The sequence below is a fragment of the Capsicum annuum genome, chromosome 10, assembly GCF_002878395.1.
Source record: "Capsicum annuum cultivar UCD-10X-F1 chromosome 10, UCD10Xv1.1, whole genome shotgun sequence".
Taxonomy (NCBI): Eukaryota; Viridiplantae; Streptophyta; class Magnoliopsida; order Solanales; family Solanaceae; genus Capsicum; species Capsicum annuum.
In genome coordinates, this window is record NC_061120.1 from 8730643 (window position 1) to 8755940 (window position 25298).

Below are 25298 nucleotides of genomic sequence, written 5' to 3' on the forward strand. Positions count from 1 at the left end.
GATAAAGTTGTAGTGTGACCAGGAAGTCACAGGTGCACACCTTGGAAACAACCTCTAATAATAATGCAAGATAAAATTACATACAATACACCCTTGTCGTGGGACCCTTCCTAGACACTATGCATAGCAAGAGTGTCGGTGCACCAAACTACCATTCATTGGTAGATAGGAGCCAATTGATAAACTTTTCTTTGGACAAACACAACAAGAAACAACATGATCCATGAACCATATTTCAAACGTATAACACAAATGCATACTCAAATGTGACCACAACTCAAGGAAACTAATACTTATTATACATATCAAACATCAAATAGGGAGGACTCAAATTAACCAACCTTCATATTATGAAAAAGTTAATCGATGAACCCAAAGAGCAAAATTTGTATATAATGAAATGATCTCATAATCATTTCATTTCATTGACACAAATAATCAAACACCTTCAAGGGTAACCTACATTTCGACAATCTAAACAAATTGGATTATTTCATATAACAATAAAATTTTCATCCATTTTATCAAGATTAACTTACTACACTAATCCAACTTACTTCAAAGCTAATACTCAAACATCTCATTTCATTGATCCAAATAACAAAACCCACACTTCCACAATGTAAGCAAATTGGATCATTTCATAAAACAATAAAACCTTCATTCATCTTATCAAGATTAACTTACTACATAAATCCAACTTACATTTCAAAGCCAGGAAACCAACACTGTACTCTTAAAAAAAAACATTTCATTTCATTGACACATTATCAAACACCTTCAAGGCAACCCTTTTTTCATCAATCTAGGTGAAGTTCTCACCTTATCATCACCACTCTTCACACCCTTCTTCAATCTCCCTCCCTTCGTCTTCGCTTTCTCCACTTTCTTCTCAACAGCAACTACAGCAGCAGCAGCCTCTCTGTTCTTTCCACTTCTTGTTTTCCTTCCACTTTCCTCCGCAACAACGCTATCAAAATCATCATACAATTTCCTCACTGCACCCCTTTTTTCCACTCTACCCACAACCCCCATTTCTTCATTCTCATCATCGGATTCATTGACAGTGGCATCAGAATGAGACAAAGATAGACTTACATTAAGACCTTTTGGCAGCAATTTCTTCTTCGTCGTCGTCTCCTTCTCAATCTTATCTCCTTCAGCTTCATCAAACAATTGCACCTTCCTCTTCAAATTCTTCTTCATCCTCTTTGAACCCCTTTTATCCAATTTCTCCGCAACCTCAATCTCTTCACTCTCTTCATCATCGGATTCATCAACCAATTGCATCTTTCTCTTCAAATTCATCGCAACAGTAGCATCAGATGGAGACAAAGACGAACTTACATTAAGACCTTTTCGGGACAATTCCTTCTTCGTATTCTTTGAACCCCTTCTACCCAATTTCTCCAAAACCTCAACATCTTCATTCTCATCATCATCAGATTCATCAACCAATTGTGCCTTCCTCTTCAAATTCAACGAAGCAGTAGAACCTTTTGGGGCTGATTTCTTCATCTTCTTTGAACCCCTTTTACCCAATTTCTCCACAACCTCAATCTCTTCATTCTCATAATCATCAGGCTCATCAATCAACCGCATCTTCCGCTCCAAATTCAACGAAGTAACAGTACCTTTCGGGGCTGATTTCTTCGCCTTCTTCTCAATCTTCTCCTTCTCAGATCTGAGTTTCTTTATATTCCCTTCAATCCGTCCCTGTAATCGGAGACGCTTGAAACTCAATCCACCCATCGACCAATGAGCTTCTTCAGCCCATGACATCAACGGATCCATAACGGATACCGGTGGATCAACCCGTTCCCCATTCGGATTCTCGTAAAACCTCGGCCTCGGTAAACTGCTGCCGTAGAATTTTCCAGGACCTAATGCTACCACCATGATCAAGAAAATATTGAATGGAAAATAAAAAGGAATTTTTTTATTTTTGATGAATTTATTGATAGGGTTTTTGTGATGTATAAATAGCAGTGTAAAATTGTGCTATGGCGGGAAGATTGGCGCCAAGAATTTACCGCGGTTTTTTGAATTTTTTGAGTAGTAAGTACTAAATTTTGCGCCAATTTTGACTTATGTTTTGGTTGTTTTAACTAGAGACGAGGGAGAATTTGTAAATTAGGCATTTGTATAAATGACCTTTTTTATTTTAGGAAAAATGATAAATTCACCTCTCTATTTTAAGAAATTAATTAAATGTAATCTTCACCATATTTTAGGGTCAAATTTACTTTTTTTCTCATGCTTTTTTATTAAATTTACCTCTTTTACTTTGGAAAATTGGTTAAATATACCGTTCGTCAATTTATCTTCGATGTTATGTTTTGAAGTTAAATTTATTCTCATTGTTAAGAAATTTTTCACTTGTACCCTTACTTTAATAGAAAAGCCTAAATCAATGTTAAATGCCCCTTTTTAAAAAATAAAACACACTCTAATCGAATCCGCATGATCCGACTCAAGCCACAAAAAAGACAAATAAATATACCCTCAGTTCTGTTGGTCAAATATTTTCAACGAGATTAAGCCATTGAATAATAGCTCTTGAAAAATGGATCTGCATCAGTGCAAACACAAACAAATATATCTTTCTCTCGATTCATGGATCTGCATCAGCGTGAGCTTATGAAAAATGGCACTTACCAGGCAAATGTTAGACTCACTGGATATTATTCTTATTGATTGAGTTAAGAGGTCTCTCTATGTGTCAATTGTAACATCTTTTCATTCTTATGTCTTTATATACAATTTGGATCTACACAAAATTTTCTTCATGTCATTTGATCAGAAAACTTATCCACTAATTTTTTAATTTAGATGCACATAGAATTGAATACCAAATTTTGAACATAACTGAACAGGAGCAGAGATTGTAATAGATATTTTCTTTGGTTTCATGTTTTTGCGTTGTTCTATTTCATTTTACTTTTTGTTCATTTGTAAACAACTTGTCAGTGTTGCACGTCTAAAAAGAGAAGTATATTTATTCATTGAAAAAATTCGACCAATATAACAGAGTCAGGGTGTATTTTTTTGTAGGTCAGATCGGGCTAGTTAGATTAGAATATGTTTTTTTTAAAAAAAAATGGATCATTTGACATTGACTTAGGCTTTTTTATTAAAAGAAAGTACACGTGAAGAGTCTCTTAATACCAAGAGTAAATATGACTTCAAAGTATGACATCTAGTAGAGGGGTAAATTTAGCAAATTTTTCATAGCACGGGATAAAATTGACCCAAAAATATGACGAATGACATAGTTAGCTAATTTTTCAAAGTAAGGTGAATTTAACCCTTTTCCTTTTATTTTTTAGCACACTAATTAAATTATCCACATTAGCCAAGGGAGTTAAGTTTTGTGCAAACCAACTCATTGCAATTTAGCCATAAATTTTAAGTTAAAACTTGATATTTGAAAAATTAAGTTGCTAAATTTGAAATTTAAAAACTTTAAAGTTGTAAAAATTTGAAAGTTAAGTATTTAATATTTGAAGTTATATTTGAACATGTATTTATTTGAATTTTTTTTTTTTTGAAGTTTTGTGGGTGGAATTCCAAAAAAGTGGTTTGAATTTCTGGAAAATATTTGAAGATCAAATTTTATGGTCAAACAGATTTTTGAAAATTACTCGTTGAAAACTGATCTAAAATATACAATCAAAAGCTAACTACATTTGTCCATAAAAGAATGGGATCCCTAAAAGAATTATTCAACATGATCCCTTACCCCGCGTTGCCGGTGTTAACCCCCCGCCCCCGGCCACCCCACCCCTTACACACAAGCCGGTTAGCAATGAACCACTATACGATCGCACAAAAAGTATAACTATCTGACTCGCCTTTGCGGTCGCAAAACCCCCCTTGCGATTGTGTTGGCCAACTCTTCCGCGGTCGCGGAGCATGTGCTACACCAACAAAATTTGTAACATCAACACGAGCTTCAACTGGGTCGAAACACCCCCGAGCCCATCGGGTCCCAATTCAAACCGTGGCAACATAGTAATAAATTACATTATTATTATTACATGCTAACTTTTACATCAAATAATTGACTAGCAAATCAGTTATTATTACATATTAACTTGAGATGTCAGCAGAAACTCATAATTAAACTCCAAATCATGTATCCGCCTATGCTTTATTGGCGAGATCATTTTGTATAGTACATGTAACAAAATGACCTCTTTACTCTTAAACACAACATGAATTCAGAGGCGAACATAAAGTACCAGGCTCATTTGAATCCAATATGAACACATAACTATATTACAAGCTAACACATCAAATACTTGACGAGCAAACCAGTTATTATTACATATTAATTTGAGATGTCAACAAAAATTTATAACTAAACTCCAAATCATGTATCCGCTTATGCTTATTGGCGAGATCATTTTGTATAGTACATGTAACAAAATGACCTCTTCGCTCCTAAACAAAACATGAATTCAGAGGCGAGCATAGAGTACCAGGCTCATTTGAACCCAATATGAACACATAACTTTTAAAATACGACGACTCATATACTACTAAGAAACTTAAAGCTTAGATCCTGAATTCGCTTCTGATTATCCGAATGACTTGAGAAATGAAAGTGCAGCATCTCTTGCTTTTTCTGGTGTAGGAATAGCAGGTGCAATTGGCTCATATTCAGCTTTCCATTCTGCTACACATTGGTTACTGTTGCCTTGTACAGGGATGAAGGAGAATGTAACTATGTATGGATTATACATTTTCCTTAAATCACCATCAATGACTTGGTATGTCACTAACCTCCCTTCTTCCACCTTCTCTATTTTTTCTATTGATTGTTTGACATAGTTGCTCAATGCTGCATAAAGGAGAATTGTGAAATGTATTGCAATTAGATACTTGAATGAATACAATGTAGGGGTGTGGACAGTGGCGGAGCCAGGATCATCACTGACGGCGTTTAGAAGTAAATATGTGAACTAATCGAAGGGGGTTCAACATCTACTATATATGCATAAAAAAAATTTTAACCATGTAAAAATAGTATAAAAACAATATAATTTTCTATCGAAGGGGATTCGGATGAAACCCCTAGAGCAAAGGTAGCTCCGCCACTGGGTGTGGATCAACAGTATTAGGAACGGTTTTGGATGAACTCAACAGTTTTTGCTTAGATGTATATCTGTACTACGAAATTCATCAAACATGTATGAGTATATTATTGTGAATCTAGTACCTAAAACGAGCTATGGGTTTGATAACAAGTTCAAAACTCATAAACCTCAAATCTTGGTTTCGCTTCTGGTATTACTTACGACTCCATGTGATTCTAGTCATTTTTGTCTAGACTCTGTATATATATTAAAAAATTCCCTAAATATTTGATTGTAAACCTTGTTATTCTTGGATAGTATGAACTTAGAATAGAAAGTAGATGCTCGTAAGCACCTAGGAGAGTGACCTAGTGATCAGTGAAGTGTATTGATAACCATGAGATTTCATATCGGGAAAAAGAAACTTAGGTGATTTCTTTCCATCCGTTGATCATAAAGAGAGTCACCTAGGAGATACCTCGTAGAATTAATCGCGATACAACCATATTGATCCGCACACCACGGCTATCAAAATACTTACTCGCACTCGGTGTATCCATATGACAACAGAGTGACATGAAAGACTTACCAGGACCAAGATGGAAACACCTAAGACTGCCAGGCTCTCCATCTCCTTGAACATATTCAGCCTTAGCAAGCATTTGTGGATTTATTTTGCTAATTATATCATTATCTCTATACATTTCCCATGCTTTTTCTGCAGGCATGTTAAGCAAAATTTCACCTTTCATTCCTCTCATCTCTATTGCTTTTTCTCTCTTATCTCTAACTCTTTCTATTTGTTTCTGTCTAGTTCTTTCAGTATATAGAAGAGATATAATATAAAGAGATAATGGTCAAAATACATCTGAAGTATCACTTTTTTTGCGAGTTTCATAGTTGACTATCAGGTGTTTGTGATTTCTGCTTGAATTATTATCAACTATTTATTAGAATATACCTCGAAGTTGACTAGATCAAATGTTTAAATACAATCGTCAAAAGTTGCGTGACAACTTAATTTGCCCATAAAACTGTCATAGGGCAGTAGAATCATTAACTTTGAGATGTGTTACTTGATTATTTAAGTGGGAAACTAGCCAAAAAAATAAAGAGATAATTCAGAAGTGTTTTTAACCGTTATCTCTTAATTCTTTTTACAAGAAAAATATGAACTAGTTATTCGAATATACCTTGAAGTTGATTAGATCAAATATTTAAATACAATCGTCAAAAGTTGCGTGACAACTTAATTTGCCCATAAAACTGCCATAGGGCAGTAGAATCATTAACTTTGAGATGTGTTACTTGATTATTTAAGTGGGAAACTAGCCAAAAAAAAAAGAAGAGATAATTCAGAAGTGTTTTTAACCATTATCTCTTAATTCTTTTTACAAGAAAAATATCAAAGTAATTCCTTTAATTATTCATGAAGTGCTATTTGACACCATTTTTAAATAAAAGAAAAAAGTGTATGCCATGCATCGTCAGATGCTAGTCGATGTGTGTTTTAATAAGTAGTTGGTGATAATTCAGATGAGAAATAGAAAAAACAGATGATAATTCATATTGAGAACTCGAAAAAAAAATATACTCTACATGTTTTTTTAATCATTGTCTCTTTATAATATGGTATATCAAACACCTACCTGCAAATTCAGGCAAGAATCTTCACATTTGGTGTCCACCAAGTGTATCCTTTGATAGGAACCAGATGCTAAATCTTCTCAACTACCTTTATCTAAAATATTATTTCATAGACAACTATGTCATTGTGATCTAGGACACCAAACAAAAGAGTTAAAAGGTGTGTTTGGTTGGATGTATTCGAAATTAAAAAATATTGCATCTATTAGTTTTGTGCTTTCTTAGCTAGCGTGTAATTAATGCAATAATTAGTTATACATTCGATTGTGTATTATGCTATGTATAACTAATACATGGAAAACCTTCGTATTAGCAATGCAAGGGATTTTAATGCATGCATTAGCATGGCTGCAGGGATAAAATACAGTAGCCCCCTCAAAACCTTTTCTACATTATTTTCATTATATTTGTGAAGGGTGTTTTTGTAAATAATTTTTTTTATTTACAAAAATACAATGCATGTTATTTTTAACACACTAAATCAAACACTCCATAATAAATAATGTTAGCATAACTAAAGCAAGCATAATTAATACAAGTATTACCAATACATCATATTATTTTGCACTATTTTTATACACCCTATCAAACGATCCCTAAGAGTTTATGAGGGAAGCTTTGATGCAATGGTAAGAGTTGTCGACAGGGACCAAGCAAGCCATGAAAACAACATCTTGTAGAGATGCAGGAAAATAGTGCATACAACAAACACAATGTGATCCGATCATTCTTTAGACCCCACATATAGTTGAAGCTTAGAGCATTGACAAGTTTCGAACGAGGTAAATATTACAAGAATTTATGATAAATTTATGAAGGAAAATCTTGACGTAACAGTAAGAATTGCCGGTGAAAGATGAAAAGATCACATGGTCATGAAAATAACCTCTTGCAAAAATATTGCATGCAATAGATTTTATGTGATCATATCCTACTTCGAACTCATATATAGCGGAAGTTTAGTGCATTGACCAGTTGCCAACAAGGTTCATATTCCTAGTATGGAGCCTGCAACCAATGTATAATTAAAACAGGCATTTTGTTTTCTTTTGTTAAGCCTCCACTGTGTTTAACAAGATCCATTGTTTTCCATCAACTATAAAGAATGTTTTAAAATATTTCTACTTATATATTCAGATGCCCTTAAGAATTTATTCACCAACAAGTTGCTTTAAAAAAAAACTGAAATTTTTACTTTTTAATAGTTTAAGTTTTTCGATAAGATCTATTGGAGAGTGGAAACTATTTTAAAAATTAGACAGGGCATGGGAATTGGGAAAGTGTAACAAACTAAGCTTTGGACTGATGGTAAAAAGAACTTACAAGCAATCAAAGAACAAAAGGAAAATACTCCCTCCCTCCCATTTTACTTGTTTCCTATTTTACTCGTTTCAATTTGACATTGCACATTGATTAAGAAAAACAATTAATAATATAACTACTACCCCTATTAAACGATGTTTATATTTTAATTTAGAGAAAAAACAATTAATAATACTAAAGGTAAAAAAGAAAAAAAAAAATTGTCTTGTCTTGATTAATGAAAAATGACGAGTAAAATGAGAAATCAAATTAGAAAATTTGAGACGAGTAAAATGGAACGGAGGGAGTAGAAATTAGGAGATTGTAGACTGCAATTACAAAATGGCTAATGAAAATAAAACAATATAACTCTTACAAAATTAGTGTACGAAATTTATGCCACTACCTCAGAGGTGACATAGAGAAATTGTTTTCAATAGATTCCCGACTCAAGATAAAACAATCAAGAAAAAGAATAGTAAAAGGACGAGAAACAATAGAAATTACCACACCCAATAATACCATAGACAAGATTCACCACGTAATACAACAAATGATACAACATTCTGAAATAATACTAGTATTAGCTACTAACATAAATAACAAAGTCCTACCTACTAGCACTGACACACTTGTTCCTGATATCCTTCTACCCTAATCCGTCTCCTCCGCACCTGTCTTTTCAGACCATATCCTTGATAAGCTGAAGCTGCTCCATATCATGTCTAATCACCTCCGTCAAATTGATCTTCATGCTCCTCCCAGCCGAACTTTTGAGTAGAGTTCATAACAGAAAGCCATGTGGTTCTAAAGCATGGAAACGTAAGTGTTTCTTACCTTCCTAAGCAAAATCACTTCTTCATTACATGCTTATACACCAATACAACAATAAAGGCTTTTAGCAGCAATACATATGCACTTCAACAAAGAGACCTAAAAGTTTTCGATGTCATTAGTTAATTGTCATTAGATCCAATGTCGTTAGGGGCAAGTTTGGACCCAGAAATAGATTCACAAGCATATATTGCTCTGTTAAGTTGGGAACAACAAATATTGATCAAAGGACAAAAATGAGAGAACATGTTCAATCTTAAAAAGAGGTATTCATCAATTCTCCTATATTACAATATTCGAAAGCATGCTGCCTTACAACAAATAAAATTTCAGAAGTAAGACATGGCAAATATACAATACACAGCACGATAGCACTGTATACAACACCATTGATAACTGCCTACTTATACGACCCTTATTCAGCAAATAGATAGTATTAGAGTCAAATTGTGCGACCATACATGAAAAAACATAATTAGAAAGGTTGAGCTGATGACCTAACCCGACCATCCTCTCTGAGGACCACCGGAAGAATGTCCATTCAGCCTATCAAGCACAGTATTGAAATCAACTGTCTGACCACTCTCCTCAAGCCTTTGGATCACATTAACCACATGATCACCCCTATAGCCCATGCTTGCCATCTTCTCAATTAATTCGTTGTAAAGATGAGTGTGCATCGATTGAGGTGGACGAACCATAAGATTGGGGCTGGGGGCAGACTGTGCGTTCTGGGGAGGGAAGCTGGAGGGAGGATAACCACTTTGTGGGAAATTTTGTGGTTGTTGTGGATGTCCCCTTGTGCCTTCACTGTCGTACATCAAATATGCATTTCCTGCAGAAAGGGATGGATGAGGCCCACTAGCTGCATACCCATCCCCTGGAGCACCAAACGAAGGCTTGAGATGCTGGGTCGGAGGCTGTGATTGAAGTGGTATGCCAGACCTATCAAATCCGTAGGACACCGCTTCTGGACGGCTCACAACTGATTGAGGGATTGCAGAAAATGACACTTGTATTGGCATGCTATTAGGGACCTGTTCGGGAGAAGGATTCGGTTGACTGGGTGGATAAGAGGGATAAACAGCAGGTGATGAGGATCTAGCTTGCAGTTGCACAGTTGGAAGCTGATGCTGTTGAACCTGTTGGGACGCTTGAACCTGCTGAGGTACCTGTTGTGCCCATTGCTGCAGATATTGAGGCATTGACTGGATTTGTGGGGTCTGATTTCCCTGAGGTGCTGCTGGCTGGGGTGGTACCCTAGAAAGATCTTGCATTTGAGAAGTTCGATACTGGGGGTCAGATGACAGATATTGACCTTGGGACAAGTGAGTTGGAGCTGGTGGATTTGACATCTGCGCTGGGGGTAAATAGTAGCCTTGTGACTGCGTCAAACTTTGAGATGGAATTGGCGGAGGAGGTGGCTGTTGTGGCTGCTCGATGGGTCGGTTAGTAAGAGGAGCCCGGGGAGCTACTTGATGGGGTAGAGCAAGTGCCAGTTGTTGTCCATGCACATCAGTTGAGTTATCACCTTTATTCGCATCAGACACAGGTTGAGCAGTCCTGTCGTCATTCTGCTGAGAATTGCTGGCTGAAGTTGGTTCTTTCTGCGTGAACTGAAGCTTAGACAGCTCCTTCTGAGTATCAGCAAGCTCTTGCTTATCTCTCAGTATCTGTACAGACCGGTGGACCTGCAGGAGTAACAGTAAAAAAATTAGTCAGCAAATAGCTATTAAAGTTGGAAAGTGAAGGTGATATTCCAGGGAGCAGCTTAAAATTGGACAAAATCAAACTCATACATGTTGCCTAGGAGCCTTAAGCTCTATCAAAGGTATAAAACGTCAATGAGTCAGTCTATCTAAAGTTTAGACACAAAAAATTAGAAAGATGCATGTTCTGGCAGAGAAAGACGGACGCAAACTATGCCAGTGAATCCTTATGATTAGCATCTCTACAGTTTCCAACAGCACATGAGCTCCATTCAAACTTAATCTGATACGAGGTGAAGTTTGCTGATTGTATCTGTGTAACTATAATGTGCTCCCTATGTCTAGTCTAGAAAATTCTCTACCATCAGGTAACCTGTTAGAGCTGAAAACTTCTATAAGTCTAGTAAACTGTAGAAAATTCTCCTGTCACAGCAGAATATGTTCCACGAAAATTTGAGCAGACGTGAATCCATCCATTGCAAGTAAAAAACACAACACTTGAGACCAAGGGACTGATGAGTTTCCAAGGCCATCAGTTATGTGATGGGAGAGAGTTTTGCATGGATTTTAATTTTTAGCTAAAAGTTAGTCAAACATAATAGGTAATAAAAATTTATCACATTACAAATTATCATGCTAGGATTAACTTTCTAGGGCTTGGGAAGGTGGAGAGTAAAAAAGAGATCATTTTTTGTGAAAAAGAAAAAGGAACTCCGAAAAATAGGATTACACATATTTTGTACCATGTAACATATGTGAGCAATACAACCCATAATCACAAGGCAGGCTTTACTTTAGTACGTACACCGAGAAGAGATTAACACTCAACTTGTGCAAGGGATATATCTAAAATAACAGCTTTTAGCTGGAGAAGTTACGTGCCAGATAGATGCATGCCATGCAAAGAAATCAGTGCACAAACCTCTTGAACATGCTTCTCAAGAGCCTTCAGTTTCAATTCTGCCTCACCATGATCCCGAACTAAATCAGACCGCATTTCCCCGATGGACTTATCAAGGTTGTAACAGTACAGTTCCAACTGTGACAAGCGTGAACTGATTCCCTCTAGAAATCTCATGAGGTTGTCCGCATACTTTTTCATGGTCTTCTCAACAGTACATATCATGTCTTGATTGAAGGAAGACTCTTCTGGGGGACTATATGTCGAAGTGGGAAACATTGATGACCTCGTCATTCTGCTTTTGTGAAACTCCTGCTCAATACAAGACCATAATTGAGTAAGAACTAAGAAGTCAAATAGCAGTTGATTAGGTAAGATTGAATGTAATGAAATAGAAATAAAAAGTTTTCCTACAAAAGATCTAAAAAGCACTTTGGAAAGATACATAATCAGAAAGTTAAATTCTAACTCTTGTCTATGACTCCTAAAAAGCTGCTAAAATCTTATAAAATTATAATCAATAAGCTACATCAAAACTATTGACTCCAAACATCTTGCAAAGGTTTACACCAAATCTAGAATCTCGATAAAACCCAGAGTTATTGAGGATACTGTGCAAAACATGATTTCCATTTTGTTCTACATGCAAATTGACTTCAGAAAGTATTTTTCTCTCCATTCTTCCGGGCCAAACTTTAGCTAACCTGTTTTGTGGTCTCATGTCTTTGATTTATTCATTTACAAAATGAGAGGCAGACATAAAGAGGAAGGAGCTTGATATGAAAAGAAGATGAGCTGTAGGAGAGTTTAAGATCCGTCATCAATAGTTTAAGTCTACAACTTTGATCCATCACCCTATTAGCAGCTCGAAAATGAGTGAATATAGACTAATCCACACCTCACACCAAACACAAAACAAGCATAATAAGATGTAATGAGACGGCATAGACAGATGCCTGCCCCTCAAGCTTCCTGATGCCACCAATGTATCAGCCTAAAAATCTCATACATAGTTAAAACACAATTGAAACCTATGGGTGGCCAAGTAAACCACGTTGATCTACACTTAGAATATTAAACACAGATTGCATCAGGATAATTATCATATATGTGAATATATGCAGCTTTATCACCAAATTGGTCAGTGCAGCTGCAAATATATGACTAATCAGCACTAACAAAGAGAACAAAATAAAAAGTACACTACATTCCCAAATTGCAAAGGTGCACCTAGACTATAATGCCAGCGCCATGATTCCAAAATCAACAATTTTCAGCAATACCCATCAGCAAATTCTCATGATTTCCATCGCAGGCAGGCTAAGTAAGCTAATCTTCGATAACTTTGATCCACACTCCGAATATTAAAACAGATTGTATCAGGATAATTATTATATAGGTGCATATATGTAAGCTTTATTGCCAAATTGGTCGCTGCAGCTGCTAATCCACAGTAAACCGGCACTAACAAAAGAGAGCAAAATACAGTAGTAAACCAGAACCATTTTCAGCCCAAGAGAAGAGGAAGTACACTATAATGTTCGAGATGGGTCCTAGTAGTCAATGAAGTTTGTTGTGAGGTCTCGGGTCCAATTCCCAACAACAACAACAGCATACCCAATATATTCCCACAAGTGGGTTTACGCAGACCTTTTTTATCAATTTTTTTTTATAGTATTCGATTATGCAAACCGTACTCCTAACTTTGTGGGATAGAGAGGTTGTTTCCAATAGAAACTCAAGTCTAAATTCCCGTGGAGACAATAACCTTATATGATTTCTTCCCTATCTTTCCAAGCTTTAGTGGACAAAGTTACACAGAGTTAGTGTAGTTGTACTAGTGGTTAGTCAAGGTGCACATAAGATGAGTGCAGCTGTACTAGTGGTTAGTCAAGATGCACATAAGATGGGCCCCGACATCAACAACAACAACATACTTCGTGAATTCCCACAAGTGAGGTCTGGGAAGGGTAAAGTGTACGCAGATCTTGCCACTACCTCGGGAGGTAGAGAGGTTACTTCCGAAAGACCCTCGGCTCAAGTGCAGCAATTCCAGATACAAAGAAGAGAGAAACAATGAAAGGAATATAACTAACAAGGAAACTGTGCAAAGTCTATCACAAATAATGACAACAAACTAATGCGATAGTCAAAAACCATAAACAATACACTATGATAGATATCACAAGTAGGGATTCGCTCCACCTCAACATCTACGGCTAAATCCTAAACCATCATACTACGGTTAGAACATGACAAACACCCACAAGCATAAACCCTCAAAAAGCAAAACAATACTCCTACCCGATTAAGCTTCTAATCTTAAACGTGTCCTCCTATCTAAGGTCAAGTACTCGGTAACCTAAAGTTACGCCATGTGTTGTCTAGTAACTTTCCCCGATATTGCTTCAACCTACCTACCTATACCTCTCCTCAAACCTACTATATCCACCCAACCTCTCGCACCTCCTCATTGGTCGTCTGCACCTCGCCTCTTCACATGTCCAAACCATATCAATCTCGCTTCCCTCACCTTGTCCACCACGGAGGTCACTCCGACCTTATCTCAAATAACCTCATTCTTAATCCTATCGCACCTAGTGTGCCCACACATCCACCTCAACATCCCCATCTCTGCAAGATGCATCTTTTGAACATGGGAGTTTTTGACTGGCCAACACTCTGCCCTATACAACGTCAGTCTAACCACCACTCTATAAAACTTACCTTCAACTTTCGTGGTATCTTTTTATCACACAAGACTCTAGAGGCAAACCTTCACTTCATCCATGCCGCACCAATATAGTGTGTGATATCATTATCGATGTATCCACACCCCTAAATTACAGAGCCAAGATACTTGAAACAGTTTCTTTATGGGATAGCCTGTGAGTCAAGCCGCACTTCCACGCCTGCCTCCTACAACCCTTTAACCCTTTACTGAATTTGCACACCTAATACTCTATTTTGATCCTACTCAACCTGAACTCTTTAGCTTCTAGAGTTGTCTCCACCCCTCCAACTTAGCATTAACTCCGCTACGCGCCTCATCAATCAAAACTATGTCATCCGCAAATAACATACACCAAGGGACTTCATCTCAATTATCAAAAATGTTCACAACATCTTTGAAAGTGCAAAATGAACATCTAACATATAACACGGTACCAAATCTCCAAAATTAATGATGTTCAGCAACAACCATCAACAAATTTTCAAACTTCCCCCATATCTTCCTAAACTTCTAAAGGTATCAAATAAAACAACTCACAACAATGTTATATGATTTCTTCCCATCTGCTTTAGTGGACAGAGTTACACACAATAACGTTAGATTTCTTTCCATCTTTCCAAGCTTTGATGGATGGAGTACACAGCGTTATATGGCAGTTGTGTTATTGTTTAGTAGAGGTGTGAATAAGCTACTCGGACACCACGGTTATCAAAAATATTTACTACACCTCTAAAAGTGCAGAAGGAACACCTAAAGTATAAATACGACACTGAAATTTCAAAACTAACAATTTTCAGCAATACACATCATCAAATTCTCAAGCTCTTTCTCATAACTTCCAAAAAACCCTAGAGGTATCAAGCAAAACAACTCATAATAGACTATCACTATAGACTTAATAGTCAAAAACACACCTGAAGTATCTCAAATTTTGACTTTCATACTTGAACTACCAGGTGTGAGTTTTGTAAAACATGCACTAACTATCAATTTTTCACTGTCTTACCTGCACGATGGTGATATTTCAAATAGAATAAGTGAACAATTGATAGTTAAAACGTGTTTTAATAAATAGTTGGTTACTAAACTCACACACCTAGCGGTTCAAATATGAAACTCAAAAAATCGGGATACTTTATATACTTCTCCTACCAGAGCGATAGTGATATTTCATATAGAAAAAATGAACAATTAATAGCTAAGGTGTGTTTTAATAAATAATTGGTTATTAACCTCACAAACTCTCTTTTGATAATCGAGGTGTCCGAATCATCTTTTTACACACCTCGACTAATTCCACAAGATACCTATCATCTCCCACCCACCAAGTTATCAAGTAACACTGTCCTCCCATCCTGCTAGAGCAGTTGGGAAAAATGACCCAGTGTTTGAGTCTCATACACTTAATTGTTAATCATGATACTTCATATACTTTTCCTACCTAAAAGATGGTGATATATCTAATAGGAAAAAATGAATAATTGATAGTTGAAGTGTTTTGATAAATAATTAGTTCTAAACTCACACACCTGATAGTTCAGAATGAAACTCGAAAGATTAAGATACTTATATACTTATCGTACCTAAATAATGGTGATATTTCAAATACAAACAGTGAATACTTTGTTATTACCCTCATAGCTGATAATTCAGGTATGAAACTCACACATAGGATAGTTCAGAATGAAACTAGAAAGATCAGGATACTTATATACTTCTCCTACGTGAATAATGGTGATAATTCATGTATGAAATTCGAAAAAAACTAGAATACTTAATGTATTTTTGACCATTAATTCTACGATAAAATAACTCCAATTCAAAAAGAAAAAGAAAAATCAGTAGGTAGGTTATTAAATTCACACTTTTTTTTTTTATAATTGTGATATTCAGGTCAGCTTTTCTACACACCTCGACTACCAGCAGCAACAAGTAGTACCAGAGAGCTCTGTCCATTACCTTTGTCCACCAAGGCTAGGATAGACAGGATCAATCACCTAGTGTTTTTGTCTCATACCTAACTGTTTAGGTATGAAACTAAAAAATATGGCATATTTAAGTGTGTTCTTGTCTCATACACCTAATTGTTCTGGTATGAAACTCGAAAAACCGAAATATTTAAGTGTGTTTTTACCCTGATTAACTCTACAATAAAAATCAGTTATAAAATAAAAAGAAATATGCATAGTTCCTTAACAGAATTGTTAAGGATAGTACCAGATAACTCTGTCCATTACCTCTGTCCACCAATGCTACGATAGACGGAAAGAATCACCTAGTATTTTTGTCTCATACACCTAATTGTTCAGATATGAAACTCAAAAAAAAACGAAATACTTAAATGTGTTTTTGTCTCATACACATAATTGTTCAGACATGAAACTCAAAAAAACCGAGATATTTAAATGTGTTTTTGTCTCATACACCTAATTGTTCAGATATGAAACTCAAAAAAATCGAGATACTTAAGTGTGTTTTTGTCTCATACACCTAATTGTTCAGGTATGAAACTCATAAAGCCGAGATACTTTAAGCGTGTTTTTGTCTCATTCAACTAATTGTTCAGGCATGAAACTCAAAAAAATGATATATTTAAGCGTGTTTTTATCTCATACACCTAATTATTCAGGCATGAAACTCCAAAAATTGAGATATTTAAGTGTGTTTTTGTCTCATACATCTACTTGTTGAGGTACGAAACTCAACATGAGAGAGATTTAAGTACATTTTTGTCTCATACACCTAATCGTACAGGTGTGAAACTCAAAAATTGAGATATTTAAGTGTGATTTTGCCTCATACACCTACCTACTTGCTAAGGTATGAAACTCAAAATGAGAGACATTTAAGTGTGTTTTTGTCTCATACACCTACATGTTCAAGTACGAAACTCAAAAAAATAGGATATTTAAGTGTGGTTTTGTCTCATACACCTAATTGTTCAGGTGTGAAACTCAAAAAACCGAGATAATCGTGTTTTTGTCTCATATACCTAATTGTTCAAGTATGAAACTCAAAAAAACGAGATATTTAAGCGTGTTTTTGTCTCATACACCTAACTGTTCAGGTAGGAAACTCAAAAAATCGAGATGTTTAAGCATGTCTTTGTCTCATACACCTAATTGTTCTGGTATGAAACTCAAAAAAATCAAGATATTTAAGCGTGTTTTTGTCTCGTACACCTAATTGTTTAGAGATATTTAAGCATGTTTTTGTATCATACACCCAATTGTTCAGGTATGAAACTCAAAAAATCGAGATATTTAAGCATGTTTTTGTCTCGTACACCTAATTCTTCAGGTATGAAAATAAAAAAAAACGAGATATTTAAGTGTGTTTTTGTCTCATACACTGTTCAGGTATCAAACTCAAAAAACCCAGATATTTTAAGTGTTTTTGTGACCTTTTTAACTCTCAAATAAAATAATTCTAGTTGTAACATAAAAAGAGAAACACATAGTACCTTAACAAACTTGTTAACACGTAGTAGCAGGTAACTCTGTCCACCAAGACTATTATAGACAAGACTATAATAGACAGGAAGAATCACCTAGTTTTTTTTCTCATACACCTAACTGTTCAGGTATAAAACTCAAAAAAATGAGATATTTAAGTGTGTTTTCGTCTCATACACCTAATCGTTCAGGTATGAAACTCAATAAACCAAAAAATTTTAAGTGTGTGTTTGTCTCATACACCTAATCGTTCAGGTATGAAACTCAAAAAATTGAGATACTTTTAAGTGTGTTTTTGACCCTTTAACTCTACAATAAAATAATTCCAGTTGTAAAATTACAAAAACAACACAAAATACCTTAAGGGGTCGTTTGGTGTGAGGTATAAGTAATCCAAGGAATAAGTTATCCAGGGATAAAATAAAAAAATCACTTAATACCTTGTTTGGTTGGAGGGGTTAATCCATGGTGGATAACTTATCCCACCATTTTTCGTGATGGGATAACTTATCCCATATATGTGATGGGATAAGTTATCCCGGGTAATCCCGAGATAACTAATCCCGGTATTAGTTATCCTGGGATAACAATTTCCCAACCAAACGACCCCTAACAGAATTCTTAACAGATAGTATCACGTAACTCTGTCTACCAAGGCTAGGATACACAAAAAGAATCACCTAGCGTTTTTGTCTCATACACCTAACTGTACAGGTCTAAAACTCAAAAAAAAAAAAACGAGATACACCTAATTGCTAAGGGATGAAACTTAAAAAAACTAGATATTTTAAGTGTATTTGTGACCTTTTTAACTCTACAATAAAATAATTACAGTTGCAAATTTTTATTTTTTTTTTAAAAAAAAACACATAGTACCTTAGCAGAATTGTTAACAGGTGCATGATCAGAGTGGGTTCCATTAGAGGCACCATCGTGATGTGGATAGTTATCTTCATAGGAACAAAGAATATCATCTGACCCAAAATCAAAACCCTTTGAAGTCGATGAATTAATTGGTCTACATGATGATCCAGATGCCATAATTCACGGATCAACAACAACAACAACAACAAAAAAAAAAAGCTAGGGTTTTCACTTTACTTAATCAAACAAAAAATAAAACGAAACAAAGAGAGAGAAAAAATACACTAGGTTTTCGTTTTTGTGTATATAAAGGGTAGTAGTGGTGTATTTGTAGAGAGAAAAAATGGAGAAAGGTATCGGGAATAGTGCGTTTGCTTAGCTCGATGGCAATGAGAAAGCTCCTACTACTTTTCCTCTATTTTATATTTCATTATTTGGCCTATAAATGTGTTTATTTCAAATTAATTATACATTTTTTGAAAATCATGAGTGTTTTATTACTTCTTTTTTTATATTATTTTTAGTATTAAATAATTAAAGAAAATAATAATAATTAAATTTAAAATTTTAAAATATTATTAATAGAATTAATTTTAGAGGTAAGTATCTAGTACCCATTAGAACTATGACCAAGGTTGTTACGACACACTACAACATCACAGGAGTTCCTGAACTCAATTTTAACGTAGTTTTGTCATCCTTTTTGCACTGACGTGACATTTTTATTACATAAAATGAGATCCACGCTAAAGGTGTCACGTCAGATGAAAAGGTTGACACAAAATGCCACTTCGACTAAAAAGATTAATAGAAATATGCTAAAATTTAGTTCAGATTAGCAAATGTGGTTATAGTTCGGGTCACATTTGCTACGATACACTCTAAAAGTTAGATGCCACGTCAGATAGAAAATGTGGTCATAGTTAAGGAGTACTACATGCTTTACTCTTAATTTTATAAACTATACTTTTAATTAATATTTTCTTAATGAGTATGTCAAATCAAAAGAGATCAAGTAAAATAAAAGGTAGGGAGTACTTTTGGAATTTCCCTTTGCATTGTTATGAGTGTTCGTATTGTGGCCCGATTAAATATGAATACGTGTCGATAGAGATGTTTATGGATCATCTATTAATCAAAATCAAATAAGACTACGCAATAGCAAAGAAACGTTGTTTGTATTCTCATTCGTCTATTAAATAACTAAGGTAGCATTGTAAAATATGTCATGTTCTTTAATTATACTCCTCCGCCTCAATAAACGGTAAAATCTCAAGGATTTTCTACTTGAGGTTGATAGATACAATTAAAGAACTGATTAATTTAATTATCTAATAGATGAGTGAACATATATGCAAAAGTTTTTAAAATTTTGATTGAAAGTGTCTAATTAAAATACTTTATTGAGAGTTGAGATATTCAATTGGAATATAACTTAGTTCAAATATCTAAATGCAATACTTTGACAAGTTTAACATAGGTATTGGAAACTATTCCAATAGACTTTCAATTCAAGAAAAATATTTCAAATAAATTTTAAAAATTTAAGGAAAAAATATTTTTTGATGAAAATAATAAGAAAAGAGAAATTTTAGCGACAAAAATAACAATAGTGATAAATTGAAGAGTAAGATGATAAAATAATAATGATAATATTTCAAATAAGAAGAGCGACCAAATAAGGTAATTCAAACGAGAACCATACTCTACTGATAAATTGAAGAGACATACAAGGATGTGGCCTAGTGGTTTAATGAAGTAGGAATAAACACCATGAGGTCTTACGTTCAATTTTCAGAAGAGACCAACATTAGGTGATTTCTTCTTATAATGATAATATTACAAAAAAAGAAAGGGACCAAATAAGGTAATTCAAATTAGACTCTACTCTCCTACAGGAAAGAGATAAATTCCTTCATGCTATGATATCTGGTCAGGGTCATGTCCTCAATGAACTAAACATATATCACGTCATATTTAATTAGTTCCCCTCAATTTTTATTCTGTCTCTCTATTTTTCTTTACGCCGATCAATGCCAATCTCTCCCACCTCTTCACTGAGGCATCTGTGATCCTCCTCTTTATATGCTCGAACGATCTCCGTCTCATTTAATGTCCACCATAGAAATTTATTTTGGCTTGTCTCGTATATTTCATTCTTAGACTTGTATCTCTTACTATGACTGCACATGCATTTAAGTATTCTTATGTTGACTATTTTCTTCTTTTATACATTTGAGTTTATGACTGATCAACACTCTATTTCATATAATATGAGGGACGAGCCCACCTTAAATCAAAGAATATTATCTGACATTGCTTCACTGAGATTTTTTTATGTTATATGTAGAAGTAAATTGGAAAAAAAAAAAACACTACTTCAACAAAAAAAATCTGCATACGTCACTGTACAACATAGACGGTCTAATAATCACTTTCTAGAATTTACCTTTATATCTTTGTAGCACATACTCATCATATAACCCGACTTTCATATCTATATCATGTATTGCTTCACTGAACTTGCACTCCAGTACACTATAGTTGATAGATTAAAATTTTGTGAGAGTTTCACAACTTCAATTTACTTGTTCAATACTTGAAGACCATGAAGAATGTGTACAAAGTTTTATTATACCTAATCACCCTAATCCATCTTTTAAATTGTCTTTTGTAGTCACCATTTATTCCTTTTTTTTTTTTTTTTTTACATTTTGTTAATTAAATATTTTTAAGAAATTAAATCCTAAAACAAACTACCATCATTTTTTTGGGCCTCAATCAAAGAACAGCATATTTAGTTGATTGGACCTTGAGCCATACCATAGCTTTATTGCACATTTTACATAATCTTTATAGGGTTTTTAACAGGAAAAACAATACAAATTTCGATAGTTTGGAGCTTAATTATGAAAATTTTTAATATTTTGAATCATTACCAAAATCTCAATTTGAATTTGTCAAGATACATAATTAGCTCCCAATACATCAAACGAAGAAATATTTTTTCCTTTGTAAAGATACATAATTAACTTTCGATATATTTTTTCCGATTTTGAGTTTATTGAAATTCATAATTAGCTCTCGATACATCCAACGAAGATACATAATTAGTTAAATTTTTTATAATTACATTAAAAGGGTAGAAATTTGTGTAAATATGACAAGTTAAAGTGTATGTTTATGTTATTTTTCCTTTTAACGACTCCTTTAGGGCGGGAAGCGGGGGGCCAGAGCAAATATTTTTAGCTGATTGAACCACGAGTTCAAATCGTAAAAATAACCTCTTATTGAAAAAATATATACATATAATACCGGTTAAAACTCTTATTTACAAGGCTTCTATTTGTTTTCTACACAAAAAGAGAGAGTACATCCTTTCTATTTTACAAAGTTCCAAAATATTCTGTTAATAAATATCATCATCTACTAGTTTCATAACTTTTTAGGTATATAAAATGATTTAATTATTCAAATGTCATGTTTTTATGTGATACTTTATTCGTCAAATTAACTTTAATTATTACTTGAAATTTGTCACCAAACTATCATTATTATATTTGTTGTACAAAAAAGTCAAATTAATATATTCATTTTTTTTTTCCAACCGACACCCATTCTTTAAATGTGAAAATCATGGGTTGGGTGATGATAAATTAACTAATATGTCACCTTCAATTTTTTTTTTCCCAAAAAGTCTTTTTTTTTTTTTCCACACGATTTATTATATTTATATTGAGACTCATTAATTTGATGTTAAGTCACGTAGGTCATTTAAAGGGGAAGTCATTTTGAATGTAACCGAGATAGAGGATCCGCGTGAGACTATATCAAATTACATTTGAAATCCTCGAAAGATCATAAAGTGTAGGGGCGGAGCCAGCATGCGTAATGGGGTTCACCGAATCTCTTTCGACGAAAAATTATGTTATTTATTCATTATTAAAATTATACATATATATATATATTTTTGGAAACTTTCGAGGAAATTTTATGTATATATTTTTTATATATATAATAGATATTGAACTCATTTAATTAATTTTTCTTCAAATTTTAAATCTCCTTAGTAAAAATCCTGACTCCACCTCAAGAAAGTGGTATCATGAATAAGCATTTCAATCGAGAAAAAAAAAGAAGGATCCTCGCCTATGTATAGAAGAGGAAATAATATGTTAAGACTTAATATGTTATAAGGTTATTATTTTTTTTATTTTCTTAATTAAGTTGGTGTCTAAACTATCTTGGGAACCTTTTTTTTTTAAAAGAAAAAAAAAATTCTAGATGATGTTCGATATTCACATTAGAGTTACATTGGAGCACGACTGACTGAATCCTAATTTACACCGGAAAGTCCCACATTGAAGGTAAATAGCTCCCTAACAAAGGCGATTCCGTATTCAGGAAGATTCGAATACAAGACCTCTGATTAAGAGTAAAAAGAATATTTACCACTTATTTATGTTTCTATTTTTATCATGAACTCGATATGTGATTACGCTATTTCATGTCAATACAATTTCCCTTTTGTTAGAGAAGCATTTTCTAACACAATTTTATTTCAAATTCCAAAGTTTGAACTTCAGATTTTAATTGAGAAGGAAGGAGTCATAGCCATTCCACTGTAATCTCAGTTGGTAAATCTGAATTTTATTCTTGGATTTATTTTCTTTTCCTAGTCCTAAAATTTAGTTTTATGAAACTATTTATCAATAGCTTGAGGAGCAAAATACATGGTGAAAATTTTGTCTAGATTTATAAGCCAGTACTAAATGAATATTGATTTGTAATAGAGTTGAGATTGTGAGAGCATTGATGACGACTTTATTATTAATTTGGGCAAACAATATAAATTTCTACAATTTGAAATTTAATTATAAAAAATATTGATATTATGATAATTATTGAAAATTTCAATTTTGAGTCTGTCGAAATGTATAATTAGCTTCCGATACATTTAATGAAGATACATTTTTTCCTTTCGAAAAACTATATAATTAGCTTCCGGTACATTTTTTTTTCAATTTTGGATCTGTCACATACATAATACTTCCAATGAAAATATATTTTTGAGATTAAGAGAGTATTTATGATGACTTTATTATTATTTTGGGCAAACAATATAATCCGTCAAGATACATAATTATCTCTCCGATACATTTAATGAAGATATATAATTAGTTGAAATTTTTTTAATTACTTTATAAGGGTATAAATTTATGTAAATATGGTAAATTAAGGTGTATATTTATGTTATTTTTTCTATTATTTTTTAATAACAAAAAATTACATTAAAAATTAGTGTTGAGAGTGGGATTTGAACCCACGCCCTTTCGGACCAGAACCTTAATCTGGCGCCTTAGACCAACTCGGCCATCTCAACAATTGATACTACATTTCATTTTCTAATAATATATATAGGAATGTGACACGTTGATCCTAACCAACGTCTTACACGAGGCAACCCACTTAGAGAAAACTCCCCTTTATATTAGGACCTAGGGGAACATTAAAATGCAACTTCGATCGGAGGCTAGGCTCCTAGCAATGGGAGAAAGGGGAATGGGTTGGCGGACTTCTTTCACTTGACGAGTTTGTTAGGCCATTTTCTTGTTCCAGATTTACAGTCAAATTCCCAAAACAATCCACTTAGAAAAGTCTCCCTTTATGTTGGGACTTAGGGGAGCACTAAAATGCAACTTCGATCGGAGGCCAAGCTTCTAGAAATGTGGGGGGAAAGGGAATGAGTATGCAGGCTTCTTTCACTTGACTAGTTAGTCAGGACATTTCCTTATTCCAGATTTTTAGTCAAATTTCACGTCAATCTATAGCTAGCTTTTGCGTTGTTGATATACTTAAAGTATTCAAGATACATAAGTTGGCCTAATTCGATGTGAACCTCGTGCCCAAATTCAAATCGTATCAAGAACGACACTTATGTACGTAGCAGAAAATTTGAAAAAAGTCTGAGCAATATAGACACGCAAAATATAAAGTGATTTAAGAAATGCTTACATGAAGGTTGAAGTGTGGATGTCCTTAGCTTCAAATGATACAGAGAATAAGTAATTTTCCAGTTTATGTAAATAAATTAAACATTCTTTCTAGCCAAAAAAATAAACAAAAAATAGATACTATCTTGTTTGAGTTGTGTCCCAAAAACCAAGAACCTTTTGGCAATGTGAAAAATGTTTCCTTATTTGAATGTGTGGTGTCAAATATGTTTGATGCAAGGATGTAATCCTATATATTCGTTTGGTTGGGAAAGAGTTACTCGAGATAATTAATTTCTGGATTAATTATTTCGAAATTAGCTATTCTATCATATATATGAGATAACTTATCTCATTATTATAATGTAAATATGAATAAAAAATTACGGTACTAGTTAATATATTATACCAAATATGAAATAAAATAATACTTTATTTTATTCCAAAATTATTTATCCTTATACCTTTATCTCATGGATAGTGAAGTGAAGATAATGCACAGATAAAGTTTTCATTTATTCTCTAAATTTTGGCTCATAAATTTTTACCGAAAAACACATGCCAAAAAGACAAATTTTGTGAGCAAGTACAAATATCTGTCTATTTTTTATTTTTATTTTTTTGGCATATTTTATTTGGGTGTAAATATAGATGTTTAAAAAGGTCCCACTATATCACATGTGCATAAAAGATAGTAAAGAAATTACTTTATATCTTATCCATATTATTGTGCTACATTTTTCTAGTCTTTTGACCAGAAATAATATTGATTGTTTTC

At 33.9% G+C, this 25298-nt stretch overlaps 3 protein-coding genes and 1 non-coding gene across 4 annotated transcripts; all 4 read right to left on the reverse strand.

Annotated features, from left to right (window-relative positions):
- Positions 1–639: 639 nt before the first annotated feature.
- LOC107845677 (transcriptional regulator ATRX homolog) lies at positions 640–1957 on the reverse strand. The gene has a single exon (XM_016690122.2). It carries the CDS (start codon positions 1897–1899, stop codon positions 781–783), a length of 1119 nt encoding a protein of 372 aa, XP_016545608.1. The 5' UTR covers positions 1900–1957; the 3' UTR covers positions 640–780.
- A 2195-nt stretch (positions 1958–4152) lies between these two features.
- LOC107844925 lies at positions 4153–5904 on the reverse strand. The gene is made up of 2 exons (XM_016689244.2): positions 5671–5904; positions 4153–4846 (listed from the first exon to the last, which is right to left on the reverse strand). The coding sequence occupies exons 1-2, from the start codon at positions 5840–5842 to the stop codon at positions 4584–4586; spliced, it is 435 nt and encodes a 144-aa protein (XP_016544730.2). The 5' UTR covers positions 5843–5904; the 3' UTR covers positions 4153–4583.
- Positions 5905–9113: 3209 nt separating this feature from the next.
- Positions 9114–18963, reverse strand: LOC107845384 (basic salivary proline-rich protein 1). The gene is made up of 3 exons (XM_016689674.2): positions 18540–18963; positions 11496–11786; positions 9114–10555 (listed from the first exon to the last, which is right to left on the reverse strand). The coding sequence occupies exons 1-3, from the start codon at positions 18702–18704 to the stop codon at positions 9362–9364; spliced, it is 1650 nt and encodes a 549-aa protein (XP_016545160.2). The 5' UTR covers positions 18705–18963; the 3' UTR covers positions 9114–9361.
- A 4866-nt stretch (positions 18964–23829) lies between these two features.
- TRNAL-AAG lies at positions 23830–23910 on the reverse strand. The gene has a single exon. It is a non-coding gene; the product is annotated as a tRNA-Leu (tRNA).
- Between the last annotated feature and the right edge of the window lie 1388 nt (positions 23911–25298).

Excerpts from the sequence above, each read along its gene's own strand:
- LOC107845677 (XM_016690122.2), bottom strand. The coding sequence starts at position 1,899 with ATGGTGGTAGCATTAGGTCCTGGAAAATTCTACGGCAGCAGTTTACCG.
- LOC107844925 (XM_016689244.2), bottom strand. The coding sequence starts at position 5,842 with ATGAGAGGAATGAAAGGTGAAATTTTGCTTAACATGCCTGCAGAAAAA. Across the intron at positions 4,847-5,670 it reads GTGTTTCCATCTTGGTCCTG|CATTGAGCAACTATGTCAAA; the intron begins GTAAGTCTTTCA and ends TCCTTTATGCAG.
- LOC107845384 (XM_016689674.2), bottom strand. The coding sequence starts at position 18,704 with ATGGCATCTGGATCATCATGTAGACCAATTAATTCATCGACTTCAAAG. Across the intron at positions 11,787-18,539 it reads CTGTTAACAATTCTGCTAAG|GAGTTTCACAAAAGCAGAAT; the intron begins GTACTATGTGTT and ends TGTATTGAGCAG. Across the intron at positions 10,556-11,495 it reads TTGAGAAGCATGTTCAAGAG|GTCCACCGGTCTGTACAGAT; the intron begins GTTTGTGCACTG and ends TTACTCCTGCAG.